Genomic DNA, 22759 nt, shown 5'->3' with positions numbered 1-22759 from the left:
AACTAATTTTGATAGATTAAAATAAATTTAGGCCTTAAAGTAAATTGTCAATGTTAAATAAAACCTTATTTAAATTAAAAAATCCAATGTTTTAATTATATATTTTTATCTCCCCATGCCTCTTCTTTGAAGTCTGAAGCATTCACAAAGCTTGGGTCTAGTAGTAAAAGCCCCTCCCTAAAATGGTGCAGGATCTGGATTCCAGCCACGTGCGGGGGGTAGAATGGGGAGACAGACAGCTGGGGTATGTAGGTATGATGGCTCAGAGCATCAGCACCTTATGGAGGATGCAACAGTAGCCACATCCACTGGGTTCCTAGGCCTCTGTAGCCTACTTCACTCTCTGGATGGGCTGCGGGATACAGGTCATCCACTTGCTGGAGAGAGAAATAACTGACCTTATCTGAGTTGGCTAGACTCATATAATGGATATATGAAATCATCGGAAGTGCTAGTGGTCCGCTTCCACCTGTTGGTTGGGAGGAACAGTAACACAATCTGACTGGCATAGAATATGGCAAAGAGAATTCCAATCTTGTTTCACCTTGCTTGAATTCTTTGTACACACTTTAAAAATATAAAGTACTGTCAGACTGGGTAAAGCATGCTCCTTACAATTCTAGGAAACCTGAGTTTAAAGAGGTTGGTGGTCTGAAAATAGCGGCTGGGAAAAAGAGCGACAAATATATATCATACAAAATTTAGCACAAATGGACTTAAAAAAAAAACCAAAAAAACCCACTAGTGAGGCCACATCTGCATACCTAACTTGTGTGTGCAATTACTGCAAAAACCAGTGTGGATAATTATGGCCATTTGCATGCATTATTACCTGTTTGCACATGTATTTGTGGTAACTGCACATTCTATGTAGGCATGCAAATATATGAGCATTTTATGAGCCTAACTAATTAAAAAAAAACAGGCCTTTTCTATTTAGGAGAATCCCATAATGGACTAGCTAGAACAACAAATTTTAGAGTATTATTAAGCAGTATCTCCTAAAGGTTGCCACGGTAGATGCAAGTGGCAATTCAGGATGGGAAAGTTCGTGCTGCCACTGCTCTGCTGTATTTAAAGATAGTCAACAATATACTTCAGCAATTTCTCAAAACTCAATTGTTTACAAAGACTGTTACTATAGTGTTGTGAGCTATTCCATAGTATGATGCTTTTACAAGATGTTAGATTATCCTGTGGATTAAAAACCAACTTCCCTTTCCACTTTAACTAGTGCCTTAATTTCTCAAACACAAACGATGCTAATAAATCCCATGTTAGGAAAATATACAGGTAATAGGGCTATGCAGCATATCAAATACATAATGCTAAATGCCCCTAGTTATTGTGCAACTTTATATGCAACAGCAGATTATAAATACACTAAGAGCTACCGCCACATCTCAATAGACGTTATTTAGTCAGTGACTGAATTTAAAAATAGGGATGACCTAGCAGGTTGGCTTCAAAATTCCAAGACAGTCTAATAGGGACAGGAAGCAATGAGACCAGAATCTCCTTCCCCCACCACACCCCCATCACAAACTGGCGTATGGTGAGGGGGAAGTATCCCTCTGTGCTGCTCTTGGAACACTGGAGCTGCCCCTGTTTTTTCAGCATTTTACAATTGCCATCCTCAGGACCTCACATCATGGCTGCTATTACACTGGTTGAGGAGGACTGGACAGGACTCCCTCCAGAGTCCCTTTAAGTCTGTAGAAGACTGATCAAAAGTTGGCCCAAAATTATTCCTGCAAGCCACATATATTGTAGCCAAGCCCGGGCAACACTGCTGTAGTTCAGGTTAGTCAGCATTTTCATTTGACCCCCATCCGCTGTAAAACAGAGTTTAGGGCTCAGCCTTCAAAACTTGCTCCAGGCATAGAAAATCTCCACCCGGGAGTGGATTAAAAATTGTAAAGGGATAAAAATGAACCTATAATACAAGAGTACAGTAATAATTTCCATACGGATGTTTTACTTTGCTACAAAAACAGATAAACACTTTTAATATTACAAAACCTTTTAAAAAAGCAAACAAACTCCCCTCCCCTCTGCTCCCCCACATTCAAAAACACTCAGAAGAAACCACTACACTCTAATAAGGTAAAATATACTTTTATCATCTCTTTGTAGTGTGGAATCTGAAATCTTTCAAAGTGAACATATTACTCATTAGCTCATAACTCTAAAGATCTTATGTCACTTCTCCCAGCCACGATGAAGGAGATATTCCCTCTCTTTTTTATGAGCTGAGGTACTGCTGGTACAACCTTAGGCGTAGTTAGTAGGCTGCTGTCTAGGATGTCTGACCTAATAGGGTATTGCTGGGATATAGCACTTGCAACACAGCAGGCACTCACCACGAAGCTAAACTAGGACTACTCTACTTTGGTTGTGGAATTCCTCGGCCTTTCTGGTTTCTACATCCAAAATGGTAGCCTGGTTTCTGGTCATCTGTATACACAGCGGATGTCTCTGGATCTTAGAGGTTTTCCAGAAAACTGTGCATCAGCCACCACCACACTTCCTTTACAGCTAATGCAAAAGATTCTGGGATGAATTTAGGAACTAAAGCATGCAACTTTGAACTGGCCCCGGAAGATTATGTGACACTGCCTTCCCCCATTCCTCCATCTGTTTGCCTCACTCTGGGAGACAGAGGCCTAGCACACAATCCTTCCTGGGAGAGGCTGCAGTCTCCGACTCCTGGTTTTGGCTGCAGAAAAGGCAGAGGTCTCCATCAAAAAGGAGTGAAATTTTTCACCATAGCCCCTTGCTTGTGAGGGTTTGACTTCACTGCAGCATGTAACACGAGTGTTGCCCCAACCCAAATCCCATCCAGAGCAATCTCTAGTTCGTGTTAAATTGTGCTTTAAACTCGAGCTAGCTGGCCTGTCAAGAGGTATGGGTTGAAGCTTACTTGCTGCTGATACTCAAACTAGTGATGCAGTGTAAATGCAGCTACAACTCCAGTTAGCACAACTCACGAGCAGCTAATCCAATCACTCTGCGAAGCTTGAGTGTTGTTTCATAGTGTGGCTGCCATCACATGAGCAAAGCTAAGTCAAGGGTACTAACTCAAGCTAACAATTTTATTAAGATAATGTTGAAATAAGAAACGGTACAGAGTTATGTAATAATCTGTAATCTCCCCGACTGGGGGTAAAAGTTTAACCCGTCAAAGTACAGACATTGATATATGGGGGTAAGTTATCCACATAACAGCTATGTTCAGGTGCGGAGTATAGTGAGTGGATACAATGGCGGGGATGGGTTTACCCTCATTTGGTGGGTATTTAATGTTCAGTGGGTTTATGGTTCCAGTTCATACGGTCCAACGGGGAAAGCCTCTCAGTCCCTTTCCCACAGTGGGTGCATGATGTCGTATCAGCTCACTCCTCCTGGTACTGTCGGTGGCCGGTGATGTGCTCGATGTAGATGAAGACAAGCCCTAAGATTGTGAGAGGAGACTAACTGCTGAGTTACTTTAGGAGAAAGTTTTGTTCCAATCCAAGGGAAGAATACTTTGTGAAATTGCAGGGCTACCAGCCCTGAAGAGCCAATGAAGAGCTCAATATATTCATTTTAGGTAGGTCAAGTTGAACAACATGCAAGACAAAAGGGAACCCTAAGCTCTACAGTGTGAAGCCTGTTTCCCACCTTACTACTGCTATGCAGGCAGACAGAATGAGACAGGCTCTCCAGGTGGAGAAACACAGGCTTCAGTCAGTGACTGACAGGCCCATCTCTGCCCCCCAGTGTTGCAGGCAGGCTGAAGGCCCCACCTCAGACTCCCCCGGGGAACCTTGCCTTGATGAATAAATAAACTTATTAGAGCATGACCCTGTGTCCTCTGCTTATCTCAGATGAAAAGCAGCAGAGAGACTGTGTTAAGCACAAGGTAAGCACTCTTTATTTGCTTAAGTAGAACTGCTCATCAAATGAGAAATCCTGATTTACTGCAGAACTGGTACAGGTGGTAATTGCAGAAATATGGCCCTGCGTACTTGGCCAATTTAGGGGTATTTTTTTTTAAAGAATCATTTTTCCTCCTGCTAACACAAATAATAGAAAATAAGGAAAGACAGAAGCTTCACATAAGGATACTCTGCCAAATCTCTCAGCTGCCAGCTTTTCCTTTCTTCAGGGAGGGTTTTAAATTAAAACCCGATTGTCTTCATGAGAGTTACCAGAAACGCTGTAACTGCCAAAGCTGACAGAAATGCAACCGTGATTTGCAAATTTGAATGTGTTATATTCTCCTCTCCTCTTTATCCAAATGGAGGTTGGTGTCATTAACACTAAAATGAGCTGTGTGGGCAACAAGGGGCAAGTAAACCCCCCCTCCCTGGAACTAAAAGAAAGAATGTCTTCTAGAGTATAAACTTTAAAACAGATTAACATTCTAGTGCTGGCATTGCTGTTTCTAGGATAACATAACATGAACTTGATGCTGAGAGTGGGTCAGACACTGGAATGCCTTCAGCTGTCTTCCTCTGTTGACCGGACAGGATACAGTAGCAAGGCAATAATACACTTTTCATGCAAGCCTTCAACAAATGCACAAGTCCCAACCTTTTTGTGAAATGCTGCCAGTTCAGAAACCGTGCTATGTGGTGTTCCATTGAAATGTCTCCATTCTCTTTGATTTAGTCTAGCTGAAAAAGCTGATCAATACACTGATGGGAAAATTATATTTCTGCCAACAGCAAGTGTATTTGCAACCCCTCAAGGTATGCTTTCAGTGTCTTAACCCTGGCAAAAACTGGTGATAAGGAAAAGTCAAGGAATCACTCTCATTCTCCTTTGTGTGTGAGAGTGAGAATAGCTGCAGAGTAGACACACAGTCATTCATCTATGAATCAGCATGTATAAACACAATAGCAGACAGCAAAGGGTGAATATGGTGATAATTTTTAGAATAATCATTTGACCCACATTTATTGCTCCCTCACCGTTTGTTTTAGATCCCCTCTAATTTTCTGTGTTGTAGTCAAAGGAGGATGGTTGTATTATGTTAATTAGTAAGTAGAGTGTTTAAAAATATTACTGTATTTTAATTTGTTACACAGCACCCCCGAAGTACCTTGGCCCAGAGGGTTGAGTGGAATTAATGCTTTGAAAACAAAAATTACTACTGCTACCACGCATCTGTATACAGTAACTCCTCACTTAGTGTCTTCGTTTCATTGTTACCTTGTTGATCAATTAGGGAACATGCTCGTTTAAAGTTGTGCAATGCTCCCTTATAATGTCTTCGTTTGGCAGCTGACTGCTTTGTCCACTGCTTGCAGGAAGAACAGCCCATTGCAGCTAGCTGATGGGGGCCTGGAATCAGAGTGGACCGGCAGCTCCCCATTAGCTCCCCGCAGTTCCCTGTGCAGCAGCTGCCCAGCAGGCTATCAATTGCCGGCAGTTCAGCTGTCCCTCCCCGCACTGTCATGTGCTGCTCCTGCCCTCTGCCTTGGAGCTGCCCCCAGGAGCCTCCAGCTTGCTGTGCGGGGAAGGGCAGAGGGTGTTAATGTCAGCGTGTCCCCCTGTTCCTGCACTCTGCTTACCCCTTCTCCATATACAGCAGGGTGGGGACACGGATGAGAGAAACACAAAGAGCTTGGGGCAGCAGCTGCTGTCTCAACTTCCTGATAGACTTAAAAAGACAATGTACTTAAGAGTGGGGTCAGCGTACTTAAAGGGGCAATGTGCATCTCGCTCTCCCCCACAAACAGGGTGCGTGTGTCTGTCTGCTACGCTGTCTCCCCTCCCTCCATTCGTGCTGCCTTGCACTGTATAGCGTGAGGCTACATTAACAACGTGTTAACCCTTGAGGGCTCAGCCAAAAGCTAGTTCACCATTTAGCAGTAAGGCATTCCCTGGGAAATATCCCACCCACCCTCTTACTTCACCACCTCAACCAAGCTTCACAATCATCACTGTGTACAGTATTAAATCGTTTGTTTAAAATGTAGAGAGAGAGTGTGTGTGTACACACACACACACTTTTTTGTCTGGTGAAAAAATTTTCCCTGGAACCTAACCCCCCCCTCCTCCCCCCATTTACATTAATTCTTAAGGAGAAATTGGATTCACTTAACATCGTTTCACTTAAAGTCGCATTTTTCAGGAACATAACTACAACGTTAAGCAAGGAGTTACTATATATTCTATTCTGTTCAGATTCTGATAACATACATCAAAACAGTATTTGAGTATCTTCCGGTAATGCTTTAAGAAACAGGACTAACTTCTGTCACATGTGGCTGACCGGACTTTTCATGATGAAAGTAAATTAAAATAAACAATATTTTTAAAAAAGCAATGACGAACGCATAGCATGTGTTGCTACTACAACGTGGCATGTACTTTTACCAGCATGGAGTCAGAGACCATAGTGCCACTACCACTGAATGAATTATTTATCCCCCTGGCTCTGCTTAAAATGGGAAGAATAAATTGTTTAACTTCATCGTGAGAAGTAGTTTGTCACATTAAATGTTACCACAGTTTCATACTAAAAAGCTGTCTGTAATAATTAAGATTCAATTACATGAAACTCTCTTAGACACTGTTATATCAATATAAAAAACAGATTACATACTACTCGGTGGCTTCAAAACTCGCTAAAAACAACACAACAAATGTAATGCAACTCCAGGCATGCAACCAACTAAAATAATTATTAACCTACATTCAAATCTGCAAAGGTGACGTCTGCACTCCTCATAGCTAAACCTGACTCTCCATTCCATAGTTAAGTATTCAAGGACTCTAGAATTTTGGCTCCTGACTCTGACCAGAGTCTCTGGGGACGCATGGAGTCCAGTTTTATTTTTCCCTGAATGTATGATTTCTGCTCTAACACAGCTCCTTCCCACCTCACAATGAGCCAGAGTTCATCACCCATTGAATTAAATGTAGAGTAATGAATTGGAGATAATTAGAACAGTGGTTCTCAAAGCCAGTCCGCCACTTGTTTAGGGAAAGCCCCTGGTGGGCTGGACCAGTCTGTTTATCTGCCGCGTCCACCGGTTCGGCCGATCGCGACTCCCACTGGCCATGGTTCACTGCTCCAGGCCAATGGGGGCTGCAGGAAGGGCGGCCAGCATGTCCCTTGGCCCGTGCTGCTTCCCTCAGCCCCTGGAACGGCTAACCGCGGCCAGTGGGAGCTGCGATCGGCCAAACCGGTGGACGCGGCAGGTAAACAGACTGGTCCGGCCCGCCAGGGGCTCTCTCTGAACAAGGGGTGAACCAGCTTTGAGAACCACTGAATTAGAAGACAGAAACAAATACACTTTAGAAGAATTTAGTAACTGAGAACAGAGTAAGTAAGTTGTTTGGATACCTGAAATCAATGAGTAATGATAAAACAAAAAAATATAGCCCAACAACATGCCCATAAAAATCTGTTCAACAAATGTCAGAGAGTTTACTCAGGTTGAACAGTATGGAATTCTATTCCACAAGTAAATAGCCCCATTGACTCTATTCATAATAAGTAAGGCTGGGAGAATCTGGCCCGAAGCAATGTTATTGTTTTTGTTTTTTTTTACTACAGCATGACCTAGAGGCCGCAAAGGAGATCATGGACCCACTGTGCAAGGGACTATATATTCATATAGTAAGAGACAGACCCTGCCCCAAAGAGCTTATAATGCAAATACACAAACACAAAGAAAGTTTTATTACCCCCCACTGACAGATGGGGAACTGAGGCATAGAGAAATTAAGCAATTCACATCAGAAATCTGTGCAAGAGCAGAAAATTGAACTCCGATCTTGAGTCCCAGCCAGACTGTGCCTTAACCACAAGACCATTTCTTTGTTGTCATGATGTGCCATATTTCAGACACATTAGAAAAAAGAAACTGAGAAAAAGATTTTAAATTTTGCTAACTAAAAATGCTGTATACCAACGACAGAATGGACTTTCTTCCAACTCCCAAAAGACTTTCATTAGGGATGTGGTTTTATCTATCAATGGCCCAGATTTTGCCAGTGTTTCTCTTAATCTGAACTTTATTCTAACATATTAAATGGGTTTTTTTTGAAGGGTTTCTGCATTTCATTTATGACATTTTACCAGTCACCATAATCTGCAAATTAACAAATGGATTTTTTTTTTGGGGGGGGGGGGGAGGAGAGACTGTTTCTGGCACTTTATTTATTTATTTTTTTTAAATAGTATTGTACATACAAACTACATGAGCAAGGTAATTACAGAAGTTTATTCCCCTCTTTGGCACAAGGAAAGTGAATGCTCAGTAACGTAACATGATGAAAATCTACTAGTGATGGCATGGCATGATAATACAGGGTATCACTTATACTGGATATACATACACCAGTAAAATTGCAGATATATTTAGGAATTTCAGCCCTAAGTGCTGCCATTTAACGTATCACTAACAGGAAAAAATATTTAATTTATGACTGACAGGAGATTGCTTCACTGCAATATAAAGTGCAATGTTACTTATAAAGACAACTCAAACCCCCAGACAGCTGACCCAGAATACTGCAGCAAACAATACTGCACATTAAACACAGTGACTCGCTCTCTTTTTTTTGGTTTAATACTAAAATGTGCCCCAAGTCTGAAAGTATTCACTCTATTAAATAAGAGCAAACTCTCACTATAGTCTTTGCTCATTTACATTTGCTAGCACCTATGCAGATTTAATTTAAAATTTACTTTAACCCTGAAAAACGTGCTACATTTGTTTGTAGGTTTGTATTTTCCAGGAAAACCCAAAAGCAGCAAAATCAGTAGAGTCAGAAATGCAGTGATCTCCATAGCAAAATTATTTTTGCATCATGGAAACATCTGAGGCTTTAAATGGTTCTGTGGCCAAAAAGGGCAGTAAGTACGGACAGAGGAAAAACAAGATGTCCTCTAAACTACTACCCAAACTGTGATATCTGGTTATACAGCAGGCTGAACGTGGTTCTGGTTTGTATGCAATTGCTCACCTTCATCTTGAAGCAGGGCTAATTACTACAAAACTCTTTTCTTGAAGAGACAATAGGTACCAAATTCAAGCCTTGAATACTTTTCACACAGACAGGAGAACAATAAAATTGCACTGTTAACAGCCAGCTCAGGAGTGGGCGATCACCCCAGTACAGCTGTCATGAGTGTGATTAATCCCAGCAACAGAAGGTGTACACAGGGAAGAAGGCCAACACTAAACCATGTGGGCCAAATCCCTCTCCCTCATTCTGGAACTTCTCTGGGATTATGAGCTCTGCAGAGTCTAGGGTACAAAAACTGGACCTCATAATTCCCCTCCCAGCCATGGCTTTAAGGTCATGTGCCTATGTACTGCCCAGGGGCTGCATCTAGCCTATAGTCAATAAAGACTTTACCTACTATTTTGGGATTATTTTATACAGTAGAAATGTGAAGCCCAAGGCAGCCATATTCACCATCCATTTTGGGAGCAAAACTACTATTGATACCAGTGGGAATTTAAAACAAAACCAAAAAAAAAAAAAAAAAAATCAGAGTATGGGCTTCATTAGTGATACACATGTAGTATAATAATCTTTAAAAAACAACTTTATAATCAGCTCTTGGAAAATCATGCCTGTATGTGCACAGGAGAGTACAAGTCACTGTAAAGCATAAATTGGGCTATCAAAAAGCTATTTTGGGCAGTCCACTCCTATTATAATCCATAACAAATCACATATTTAAATTGATTTCCCTGAAAAATAAGTAATTTACAGTACCATATTACTACTTCCAACTCGATAAATCTGGAATCATTTAGGCCGCCTACTAAAATTCTGTAGCTTAATATCAGTATGACCTGCACTACCAATTTGTTCAGCCTGGATTTGTATATTTAACAAGCAACAATCATGCATCATCATGTAATACAAATTAACAGTACCCAAATTAATTAAATTAGTTAGCATTCCAGCATCCAAACTCCTTCTGTGCTTAATTGCTGCCAGCATGTAGCAGAGATTTACAAACAGATCTGCTTTTAGTCATCATCTGGTCACTAATTATTAATATTATTATAATTAAAGAACACTGAAACTGTTTGTTACATGATCAAATAAACTTGCATGCCACAGCCTGGATCTAAGTGCAACTGCTGTAAAAATCTTAATGCAAAGTACAAAGAGAGAACAAAAGAACCCAGGAAGATGTTTTGCACGATAGAGCAGACAGGCACCTGTACAGATCAGCTGCAAAGATGGACAGGGTGATTATGCAAGGAGCCTTCCCCACTCCTTGCACTCTCTGCATGGGCTCCACCCACATCCCCATACTCTATAGCAGTAGTACCCAAACTTTTTCTGTCACCCCCTCCCTTCCCAGTAATGGAATCTGTCCACACTCCCACTCCATTACTGCACAGTTGGCTCAGCAGTGGAGCTTGGGCTGAAGGCAGAGCTGGGGATGTGGGAGGAGCTGGGGATAGAGGCAGAGCTGGCCTGGGGCCGGAGCAGGGCAGTGGCTAGGGCTTGAGTGGGGCTAGGTGGCACTCCCTCCCTGCCCCCCATGGGGGCTGGCCCAGGCCCCATTGTACGCCACCCTGAACGTTCCTCCGTGCCCCCTCTCCCCCAGTGGGGCATGCCCCACAGTTTGGGGACCACTGCTCTATAGGCTCCCATCGTGCAAAGACTTATGCGTGTGCTTAACTCTAATATTAACTTCAATGAGACTTAAAGTCAAGCATTTAGGACGTCACTAAACCTCTGTTGCTGGTAGCAGCTCGAGCCAAAGGCTAACGGAAGAACGTACGCCGAGACCCACTCCCACACTCTGCTGCAGTTGCCAGTAGAGCTGAACCAGCACCAGTGGGCAGAGCTCCCACCCCAGCATGGGCTAGGCCCCAATAAAATTCTGGATGAGTTGGGGAAGTCCACCCATTACAGTGCAGCCCCTCCTCAAACTCCCAGTGGATGTCTTAAAGCCACAATATGGCCATATAGATCCAATTCAATAAAGATACTCTGTTCCCACAATGTGGAAGCCTATGTGAGACCTCCCAGAAATGAAGAGAGTTTTAGCAGGGATTATTTGGAATTCTGCAGCAAAGCCAAACAGATGTTTGTAAACGGGGATATAGTTATACAACCGTTTTAAACTCATACCGCTGGGTAAAGCCAAGCAACTGCGTCAGAAAGAGAGCAACACTTTGAGATGCCTAGATGGAAGGCGCAATAGAAGAACAAAGTGCTCTACAATCCAATAAATTAAGCTCCACAACCCTCCCACTTCCCATGAGATAATTAAGAAAAAACATCCCCATTTAACATTTACAAATGGGGAAACTGAGTCACAGAGGGGCGAGAAGTGAAGTGAAGTGACTGGCATGCATTTCTGTGAAAACTGGGGCCTCAGGGCTGGGAACAGAACCCAGATCTCCTTCCTCCCACTCCTATCCAAGTAACCACAAGACCTTCCTTCTGCAATTTAACTCATTTATTGAGACAGGTGGAGCTAGAGAAATGCTGACACAGTTAATATCCTTTCAAGCCCCCATTTATGCCAGTACAACCCCAGAGACTTTACTGGAGTGGCACAAGTTAAACTGAGGGCAAGTTTCTTTTTTTTAAATATTGTCAACACTCAGGCATCTCAGAAGAGACTAAAGCACGAGTTCCTTTCAGTTTTTATACTAACTGTACAGTTAAGCTTAATCGCCGAACACTCCCTCTATTGTACTTTTCTCCCATCCAGAAATAGACTGAAAGATGACAGTAATAGCTTTTCTGTTTTTTATCTTGTCCCCTCCCCCACACCCGTCAGAAAACAAGAAGCTTGTGCAAAATAAAGACCTAGGAGATATTTTGAAAGAATTATATAGTATAGTTTTACAATGCTATAAAATACCATTTTTGCAAGTCAAAACTACTTGTCATACAGTATCTGCATTTTAATCATATAAAGTACTGAACGTTGCATAAGTGCTATCATGTTGCTCATTGAAACCATACTAAATATTTTTTTTTATAAAGTGCTTTAGTAGAATGCATGGTAGTTTAAAAAAATAGTTTGTTCACATTGCCAGTTTAGGAGTTTATAAAAGAGTTGGGTAATTATGTACTTCTGATTTAGACTGCATTGTATATGAAAGGACCCAAAAAAATTAGTTTTATAATGTCAATACAGTCCACACAATTGTGATTAATGTATTTTCTTTTTTTTTTAAAAAAAGAAAGCCACACACACCCAGAACCAGTGTTTTTTGGACAACCATCGCACAGCACACACTGCATATTCAAATCACAAGGAAACAAGGGAGTTTTTTTATGACTGCAAGATTGGAACTAAAATGGAAACGGGGCAGCCATCACTGACCCAACTTGCAGTTATGTCATGTACAGACAAGCATTTAAAGTGTCTACATTCTAAAGCTTCATTATTTTTCACAGAACTCAAACTGTCAATGGAGGTAATCTGATCCCCTGGGAATCAAATGTTACTTAAAGGCATAGTTACAACTGTCAAGGGCACAACATATTCTGAGTAGCTGGATGTTGGTGTGTAGAGACAGAGGAGAAAGGAGTTGGATGTCAGATTTAAAAGAGAAATCTTTGCTTTAATCAGAGTGTGTGTGGGGGGGGGGGGGGGAGAGTTAAGTACCAGAGAAGAGACCTTAACATGACAGTAAACAAGCAGCTGCTCTTGCGAACACTAAATGACCAAACATAGTGTTGACCATCATGAGTGATCATCTCAACTGATTTAACTGGAACTAGTCACAGTACTAGGAACTATCTAGGTAAGGTATTTCTAGGGCCCCCGTTACCACAGTAACCTCACAATCTTTCAATTTGTTTATCCTCACAACACCTGGGAGAGGTAGGAAAGTGCTATTATCCTCATAGGACAGAGGCATAGATGGAGGCATAGATGAGCAGATTTTTAAAAGGTATGCAGGTGCCTAAAGATGCAGAGACTAACAGACTTGTCCCAGGTCAGGGAACTGCACCTGGGTCTCCTAAATCCCAGGTTAGCATCCTACCGACCGGACCATCCTTCCCCTCTCATTACTACACCCAATAGTAACTGTCTGCAGGAATGGCCTCCAAGATGGACCTCCATCAGGGCTGAAAGTGATGGGCATGATTCTCATCTTACTTACTCCAGAGAGGCTCCACTGAAAGCATGGAGATATACCACCATATAAATCATTCTAACAGACAGAGCTGATGCCTCTAAAGACAGCATCCCTCCTTCATCCAGGATTTCAGTACAGGACAGCAGAAAGCAATTTAAAAAGTACGGTTCTGTGTTCAAAAAGCAAGAGGTGTTTTGGTGCTTAAAGATAAGCTTATAGCTCAGAGTGTTTTAGCCTAAGCAAAGGAACAAATGGGGTGGGCACTTCTTAAGGGAAACCCTGTACGGTGGAACAGATGGTGACATAACCATGCCTGGGAATGTAGTTTTTTAAAAAGTAGGATTGTCGTCAAGCCTTAGGAAAAAAAATTCACCCTAACCACATTAACCTGAACTTCGGAAATTAATTTGCTAATGTACAGGATAGCCTTGCTTGCTTTTCTTAAGGACTATCATGCAACAATATAATTTTCTGAAAGGATTCAGTCCATGCACAAAGTTTAGGAGAGTCAATATCATACAACCATCTCCTAACTTTAAGTGTCATCCTACAGGAATTAACGATCAGTTAAATTCAGTTCTTCCTAAGGAGAACGGAAACCTTACCAGGGAGAAATTCTTTCATATCTATCCCAAGAATAGTGAATTTTGTGAAATTTGCTAAATACGTATTGCAATGCAACAGATTCAAGAAATACTGAGGGTATTTCATGTCTAATCCAAAACAGAAGTAAACCAAGATGTTACAAGCAAACAGATGCACACCACATGGAATGGCAGGTAGCTAGCACAAGAGATACCCTGCCATTGCTCTGCTAAGCAGGTGCAATTCATGTACACACCATCTTGTAAGCTAGATACACCCTTATTCCAGGAAGCCCTGCCCTGTTTAATCATCATGGTGTATACAGTTACCAGTGCCTAACAGTGCCCCAGGACAGAATGTCCTCTTGCTACCTGCATCATATATAATATTGCTTGCTTGCCCGATATTTGCTTTTTCTACCCCTTCTTTCTACTTGCATTTGCATGTTTCAGGACAAGATATAACTCAGAATATACTAAAGCAGCTACGCTGGAAAGAATAAGAAAAAGCCTACCAATAATAGTGCTATCTAAAATAAAGGAGCCAGGCTAGAAAATGGCAAATAGAGGCTGGGATTCAAAGCAGCCTAAGGAACTACAGTACCTACATGCCATCGAATTTCAATGGAATTTGGGACTCCTTTACATTTGGAAATTTAGGCTGGGAATTTCAATGACAGTTAAATCTTAGCTGGCTCCCCACTACCAGTGACCATCCCCTCTCCCAGGGTGCAGTTTCATAAACTCACTTGAGAGCTCTGAAGCAAGCTACAAGAATTCTGAGAAAGTTGTCAGTTCAATGACTAACACACAGGAGTGTTGTCAAGAGACAGCACTTTCTCCCCTGGCCCCAGTCAGATTACATTAGAACCCGGTCACGTGGCAGGTTCAGTATTACTACTCTGACCTTAAGGTCTTTTGGGGCAGGGACAACACAAGTAATAATCCACTGACTCCAACAGTAACTGCAAGATAGATTAGGTCCCCATACCCATCAGAAAAAGGTTCACAGTCACTACTAGTGAGCAGATTTTTCAAGCCCTCTATTTTTAATAATTAATGTTTTGAAGTAATGTCTGGGTCTGAACTCAATATTTTCCTAGCAAAGTCAGCAACCTATTTTTAAAAGTACAAGCACAACTAGTCATTTAACTTAGCTGCAGGAACGAGTCTATACGGTCCTCTGAATGCAACTGGTAAAACAGAACCACCTGCTTCACTCCTGCCAAACCTAACAGCTCCATCATCTAAAAGCTGCCCCTCTCTCATCTTATCAAACATATCTGCAGGTCATGAGATTTCACGGATATTAGACTCTCTAGACAAAAACAGGAGAACTGAACAGTCATGTGGCAAGACCAGAGGGGAGAGAAACAAGGAGGAGAGGCTATGGATTTTCAGACAAAAGGAATTCAAGCTATACATGCATTCAGATTTTCTTGGGGGGAGGGGGAGAATCAGACTTTAATCGTGTTTTGCTTCTCCAACAAAAGGAGTTGTTGAAATATTTTTGTCAGACGCAGCTGATAAAGATAATTATGTGGTGAGAACTTAGTCATCCATCTCACACTGAAAGAAAGGCAAATCCTTTAAAAGAAACATTTTAATATACAACCTTCTAGATTTTAAATATGAGCGAGGCAGGCACTAGGGGCCTGATTTTTAAATGTATTTTGGAATTGCTCTGTTCAGCATTGCAACTCGTAACTGAGTCTATGTCTATACAGCAGCTGGGAGGTGTAATTCGCAGTTCAGGTAGATATACTCGTGGTAGCTTTGCTTGAGCTAAAAATACCAGCGTGGCCATGGCAGCATTTATGGTGGGCTGGTCAACTAAGTATTGTACCCAGGGAATCAGGTTGGAGAGTATTTGGGTGGGTAGCCCATGCTGCCGCCACCCCACTGCTATGTTTAGGGTGCTAGTTCAAGTCTACCTGAGCTGAATACCACACCTCCCAGCTGCTACCTAGACATACCTTCAGAGGCCTAGGTCTCATTTTCAAAAGGGACTTAGCCACTTACAGCCCACTGATTTCAATGGGAGTTAGGTCCCTGAATATCTTTGAATATCTGGGTCTTAGGAGTCTAAATCTCATTTTCAAAAGGAGCCTAAGTCAGTTACCTGAGCACAGCAACACCTAAATACCTTTCAAAATTTGGGCCTCAGTCCAGTAGGGTACACCATCTTTGCTTAAACCTATGGGACCTAGGTGTCTAATTAGCAGGGCCCTACCTAATTCATGGTCCATTTTGGTCAATTTCACAGTCCTAGGATTTTGAAAATTATGATTTTCATGATTTCAGCTATTTAAATCTGAAATTTCACAGTGTTGTAATTGTAGGGGTCCTGACCAAAAAAGGAGTTGGGGGTGGGGTCACAAAGTTATTGTAGGGGGGGCTGCAGTACTGCTACCCTTACTTCTGTGCTGCTACTGGTGGCAGCAATGCTGCCTTCAGAGCTGGGCAGCTGGAGAGCCTCAGCTGCTGGCCAGGAGCCCAACTCTGAAAGTAGAGCTGCTGCCAGCAGCAGTGCAGAAATAACGATGGCATGGTACAGTATTGCCACCGTTACTTCTGCCCTGCTGCTAGCTGGATGCTGCCTTCAGAACTGGGCACCTGGCCAACAGCTGCTGCTCTCTGGACGCCCAGCTTTGAAGGCAGTGCAAAAGTAAGAGTGACAATACCTTGATCCCCCCTAAAATGACCTTGTGACCCCCCTGCAACTCCCTCTTGGGTCAGGACCCCCAATTTGAAAAACGCAGGTCTCCCCCGTGAAATCGGTAGAGTATAGGGTAAAAGCGCACAAAAGACCAGATTTCATGGGCCATGATGTGTTTTTCATGGCCACAAATTTGGCAGGGCTCTACTAATTAGCCACCAGAGGGAGTTTGTTCTGTTAAGTTCTCAGTACAATATGTATACACACATACTTACTTACGGAACAAAACAATCACCAAGCAGAAAATATGTAAACATATCAATCTTTTAAAAAGGACTTTGGCATGAAAAGGATCAAATTCAACCAAAACCTGTTCCAATATTCATACCAAGATCATTGCCAAATTTAGTAAAAACAGGACACAATGTAGTGTGTGTTGCTTCTTCAGAAGTACTACCACCAAGTGTGCAGGACCAGGAGAATTTTTATATCTTTCAGCTAATCTCATTTCTTCGTAACAAGCCCACCAGTACTGTAACATAACTAGCTGGTATGGCTACAACACAAAGATGATATAATAAATTTGGCTACTACTACTGGTAGATAATGGAGATTCACCTTTAAATCAAGTGGCAGAGACCTGCGGTTTGAGAACAGAAAATCCCACATTCTATTCTTTACATCTCATCTGTAGTTTTACTAGTTATTGTGCCTGTAGCTTTATTACCGCAGGTCTCTAGAAAAACTCAACGAATAAAATTCCTATATTTGTCATTAACACAGTAACATCCTGAAATCCCCATCAAATTAGGTCCTGCAAAGAGAGTAAAAGAACAGTACTGCTCAATTCTTAATTTAGCTAACATCCCTACAATGCGTCTCATACATACACTTGACAATGTCTCTCTCACAAAGAGCATAATGTAGTCACAGGAATAGTTTGTGGGAGGCTAGAAGAGTTGAGAGATGAAAGCAAGTGGTTCTGACTCAGACAAACTAAGCACACAGTAATGCACAGGGTTAAGTGATACTTACACGGGTGAGTAGCAGAATTGCCTTGAAAAGTGGGAACCCACGCTATCTCAAAACGCACAGAAAATAAATTCTGCAGTTTGCTCACCGTTTGCCCGTGATACTCCCATCTCATACAACCTCTGTCTCAGCATGAGAGGGAACCAAAGTTTTGAGAAGCGATGTCTTGGGGTAAATGAATTCAAACATATTGCCCTCTCACAGCAGCCAAATTTAAACACATAACCCTGCTCAAGAATCTGTGTAAAGGGCCCCAACTCAACTCAGAGCACCCCAGGCAATGGACTAGTGATGAGGGGGGGGGATATTTCACAAGATTTTGTGGTCTTTATGGGGTTTAAAAGGACAATAAGTCTTCAGGCAATGAGTCCTGCACTGGGAATACACTCCAAATGGCAGGAAACCTGTGCCCATCCAGTTACCAGCTGAGTAGATGTGGGCCTGGCGAACGTTGCCAACTGCACCATGTGCAAGGGGGGAGGGAGTATCTCCCCTTAGTTTAGAAATCATCCCTAAAACATATATTTATATGGGAATCAGGGGGTCAGGTTGGGATGCGGAGATTACTGATACGGGTAGATTTTTTTTTTTAAATGTTTGGGAGTTTTGCCATTGACTTCAAAGCCATAAGATTTAACACCTTGTCTTTTTCTAAAGCACATTTAATAATAGTACCCGACATATTTAGAGTGCTTATACATGTTCAATGCATTGTACAAACATTAATGTAAAGTTAGAAACCCACCCTGCACATTTCATGAGAAAGCCGGGGGGGCTGGACTCTTTCCTTAATCAGATCTGTATATGTTGATGAGCTAACAACAACAGCATAGTCACCTCTCTAGCTGCTTTGTACTCTCATAAGCAGGAACTACCATCAGCTGAGCCAAGGTGTTTCATATTAGTCATAATCCTCTTAAATCATTAAAAATTGCAGATTAAAACGTCTGAAGTGTGCTAAAACCAACATAAATGCAGCTAACTCATTCTGAGTCATAGCCTGCATGACTGGTACACCCTCAACTTCTTCTGAAGTCAAGAGGCATTTGGGGGTGTATGGGCCCTTTAATGATACCAGACTCCTGAGCCAGCCCTAACAATCCAGGAGCAAGGTGGCCACCCATAGTTCTCTCTTGGCAGCCAAAGCCATGGGGCAATAAAGCAAGTTCCTCCTTTGCTAAAGAGGAAGACTATGGGAGGAGGAAAACCAGTAGGAGCTTCTTGGAGAGGAAGAGGATAAAGTATAGTTAGTTGCCGCCAAAGAGTGAAGAACTGGTGGCCCTTAGGGCGATCCTTGCACATCTGACAAGCCACAAGATTGGCAGTGGGAAACCTCTCTCACAGGGACTCCAGTAAAAGCAGAGCCAGGTTGCTCATTACTAAACTACCCCAATCAGCACTTCTTACTAAACTAAAATTGCTCCTAGTGTTTGTTGTTGTGTAGACATTTACAGAAGTAACTGGAATCTTGAGCTGATCAGATTTCTGTCATACAGATTACAGTGGGTAACAAACAGGTTTCACTGTATTTAAGTGACCACTCAAAGGGACAACAAAATTTGCTGGCTTAACATAAGTGATTTGCTTATAAAGGTGGAGCTGTATTCTACCCAGTACCTTTGGGAATGCTATAAAAAGTGGTCTCTTAAAACAAAATGTTATTATGGTTTCTTGCTTAGTTATCATTGAAAATCTATTTAAAAAAACCTTTAATCTGAAATAATCTAAACAATTAGTACATCCTATATATAGGATAGTCAAACCAGAAGCATACACAGTATATACTCTGTGCCCAATCAAAATTGCCATGTGCATTTTCACAGTCAAATACATTCACCTTTTATCTTTATTATATTGATATTAAGAGAATACAGACGAAAGTTTCTAAATTCTAAGTTCTAAATTCTTAGAAGTTTGAAGTACATATGACAGTCACCAACAATGAACACAAAGGGTTCTCATTTTGAAGTACACAATTGGCTGTGCTATCAGGAGAACATTCACATGTGAAGACAGCATTCCCCCATATTTTCTCTGTTCATTCCACCAGTTTTTACAACAATAGTTAACTGTACAGTTTCACTGTTTACAATACTATATTGTCAAAGGTAAACAGTTTGATACTATATTTTCAATCATTATTGCTTAAGATTGCAAACATGAATGCTGGTAACCATTTAGAAATAATAAATGTGGTTCCTAGAAATCTGTCTTTACTGATCTCAACACTTCTAGGTACAAGAAGTTTTATACACAGTGAACCGGAGAACACAAGATATTTATATCTTATGCAATTAATTTCACACAATTCTAAAATATGATCAACACTGAAGCCTGTACTACCATCATTTCATTTAGGGTTTCATCCACTCCCATGTACTCTCTCTCATGACAATACTTCTTAAATGTTTACTCCCTTGAAGACTTTATAAACTGCATGACATATTTAAACTCTCCCTTACAGATAATTTGTAATCAAGTGAAAAGAGTCTTTTTTCCTTCGCTGGATTCATTGCCCTCCCTTAAAAAAAAAAGAAAATAGCCCTCTACTGAAATTCTCCACTATTTCACACTCAGAAACCTCCCATTTTACTTTAAAAATCCACCTTTCAACACAGAAAAAGTTCACATTTGTATGGATAAAAGTTCAGCCTTCTCCATTTGTATGTCTTATGATGATGATGTTCCCCATAAAACGACACTATTGAAGTATATTCATCATAAGAAATTCTGCAGCTTAGAAATGAACTACAAACTGCAGTCTTGCGGAGATGTCCCTGCAGGTTGGCTCTGGCACATAACGCTTGCACATCTTATGCTTTGTCTAAACAGGAAGCACCCACAAGTGAGCAAGAAAGCTCTCAGATAGGGGTCACAAGTCTGTGAATCAGAACCTAGGCAAAGCTTTAAAAATAAACAAACAAAAATAAATGCAAGTCTCAGCAGATATTTTCCCCCAGGGCTTTCAAAAACCTAACCGGGCTCTTAGATATTGTTTATGTTTCAGAGATTTTCTGAACAGAAAACTCTGTATTTGCCAAAAAACAGAAAAACAGAACCCCCTCCCATTTAGTTTGTATTCCAAATACAGTATTAAGGAAGCAGGAATAAACTCTGATGTAGGTGGCTGGGGTTACTGCCCTGTTTCAAACACCTGACAAAGGTCATTTTACTTACACTTCAATATTTAACTGACAAATGCTTTTTAAGCTGTTTTTCATCCAAAAGAAGATTAGGAAAAAATCAATTCTTCTCTCTTGTAAACCTTGGGACACTTTCTAGCTTTGAAATCAAACCCATGGGATTTTGAATATCCTGAGTTCTGACCCAAATCCCCTAGATCACTGCAACGGTACAATAATGAAAGGGAAAAAAAGGAACCGCAATCACCTGATTTCTCACAGCCTTTTGACATTAAACAGGTTTGTACCACAGAGAATCAAGTAAAACCTTGTATATCAGGAGACTTTACAATTGCTAAGAAGGGTTAGGTGTGGCACATCCTGCTCCAGAAGAAATCTAAAGTCTGACTTTTCACCACTTCCCGACTTTTAACTAACTCCCTTTAAAAAAAAAAAACCCAAAGCTACAAGAAATCTTTTTTCTCCTCACCCCAACACTGCAGAACAGACTACCTGCCTATGCAATAAACACCAACTTAATTGCACTGGTCATCTGGAAAGGAGAGAGGAAATCACACCATTATTTGGATGAATCACTGTTGAATTGGTGGGTTCATTCTTCATTTACTAGAAACCTGATGGGAAGAGACGGGGACGCCCTGGAGTGTTGTACAGAAGGGTGAAGAGATCCCCTTTATTTTGGGGAAACCCTGCCAATACCTCAGGAACTGGTGCCCAGCACCCCCAGTTTGCACACTTCTGCAAAGCACCATCCTGCCTGAGTCCCACCTTCCAGCCAGCCACGGACCGTGACAAAGCGGAGTCTCTTTGTACAGGGAGCTGGGAGGCTGAGTGCTGGAGAGGCGAGGAAGCTGGGCTCCTAGCAGAGGTTGCCCTCTACGGGAGAGCCTTTGCAGAGCGCTGCCTTGTGTTACGGGGGAAGGGTCTGGGGGTGAAGAGAGGCTCACCTGAGATCTCCGCCTGGGGTACCCCGTGCAGGCTGAATCCTTTGGTCGCATAAAACTGCCGGACCTCGGTGCAGCTCTTCGCTTTGCTGCCACTGTCACCCCGAGCCGAGGAGGAGGCGACACACAGCAGCCAAAATCCCCACGGGAAGAAATGCATCCTCCTTCTCTGCCGAGCCCCCCGAACCTGCAGCGCAAAGGACAATCCCAAGGTCCCGCTGACCGCGGGCTGCAAAGCGGGCTCTCTCCCTCTGCCCGGCGCTCGCTCGCTGTTTGCAGGCACGGTGCACGGAATGGGGGGGGGAGCTCAGTCCCACCTTCCCCCTAGCATCCCTGCCTCCCCGCCCCACTAGAAAACAACACTCAGGGGAAATCAGATGGCAAGGGGGCGGGGGGGTAAAAAAAGTCCCCAACCTACAGGCAAAAATCACTGGGACCTAGGCACAGCAATGCAAGATCTCGGGCTGCGGAGAGAGCCTGTGACTTCCAAGCGCTATTGCACGAAGGGGGGGAAGAAGAAGAACGGGGGGGAAATCCTGGCTCTTCTGGGGCTGACTTCCCAGGGATGGTGCAGCTGCCGCCACTCAGAACGCAGGAGCTCCTGGGGGATGGAAGCCGGCCCCGATCCCAGCAGAGGCAGATCCCACTTGTGTGTAAACGCTCTGGTCAGTGCGGAGGGCACATCTCCCCCAAGCTCCGGCAGGGCGCTGCTGTGGGGGACGGTTGCGATGCAAACGGATTACAGCCCGGAATGGGCAAAGTTTGAGGCCGGGCGCTAAGGGAGAGCGTGGAAGCGGCTGGGGCGGGGAGGCGGCGCGGCTCTCCTCGGGAGCAGCAGGAGCGCGGGCCGAGCGCGCGTGTCCCCGGCAGGAGCAGTGAGCCCGGCCGGCGGCAGCGGCGCACCACCTGCAAAGAGGGCGAGGGCGGGGAGGCTCCGCTGCAAGGCAGGGCTTTCCCCCACCGGACGTGGCATCATGCAGCCCCTGCGCCAATCAAGGGCGGGGAGCTGCCCTCCTCCTGCCTTGCCCCCAGGCTCCTCCCACGCCGACCCGGGGGGTTGCTCCGTTAAACTCTGCGCCGCCTGCTCCCCGCGTGGTGACAGCAGCTGCCGCCGACACCTGCTAATTTTCAATAGTCAGGGCAGCGCGCGAGGGCAGCCAGCGCCCCGACACCGTTCCGCAGCCCTGCGCCTTGGGCTCCCTTCAACGCCGGGCATCTCCTTCGGCCACAGGCCGGCGTAAGCCCAGCGTGCGCTCGGGGCCGTCTGGCCGGTTCCGCGGGCAGGAGCCCTCTGCACAGTAAAAGCAAAGCC

At 43.1% G+C, this 22759-nt stretch overlaps 1 protein-coding gene across 1 annotated transcript in view; it reads right to left on the bottom strand.

The window, feature by feature from the left end:
• Nucleotides 1–22378, bottom strand: part of GPC1 (glypican 1) — a 322306-nt gene extending 299928 nt beyond the window's left edge. The window contains exon 1 of the mRNA XM_073360055.2: nucleotides 21451–22378. Coding sequence (XP_073216156.1) covers nucleotides 21451–21607 — 157 coding nt within the window. The 5' untranslated portion in view covers nucleotides 21608–22378. The remainder of the gene's footprint in view (nucleotides 1–21450) is intronic.
• Nucleotides 22379–22759: the final 381 nt, after the last annotated feature.

Source organism: Lepidochelys kempii, chromosome 9, assembly GCF_965140285.1.
Source record: "Lepidochelys kempii isolate rLepKem1 chromosome 9, rLepKem1.hap1, whole genome shotgun sequence".
Classification (NCBI taxonomy): Eukaryota; Metazoa; Chordata; order Testudines; family Cheloniidae; genus Lepidochelys; species Lepidochelys kempii.
Note: the sequence above shows the minus strand (reverse complement) of the source record. Positions and strands in the feature narration are given on the sequence as shown.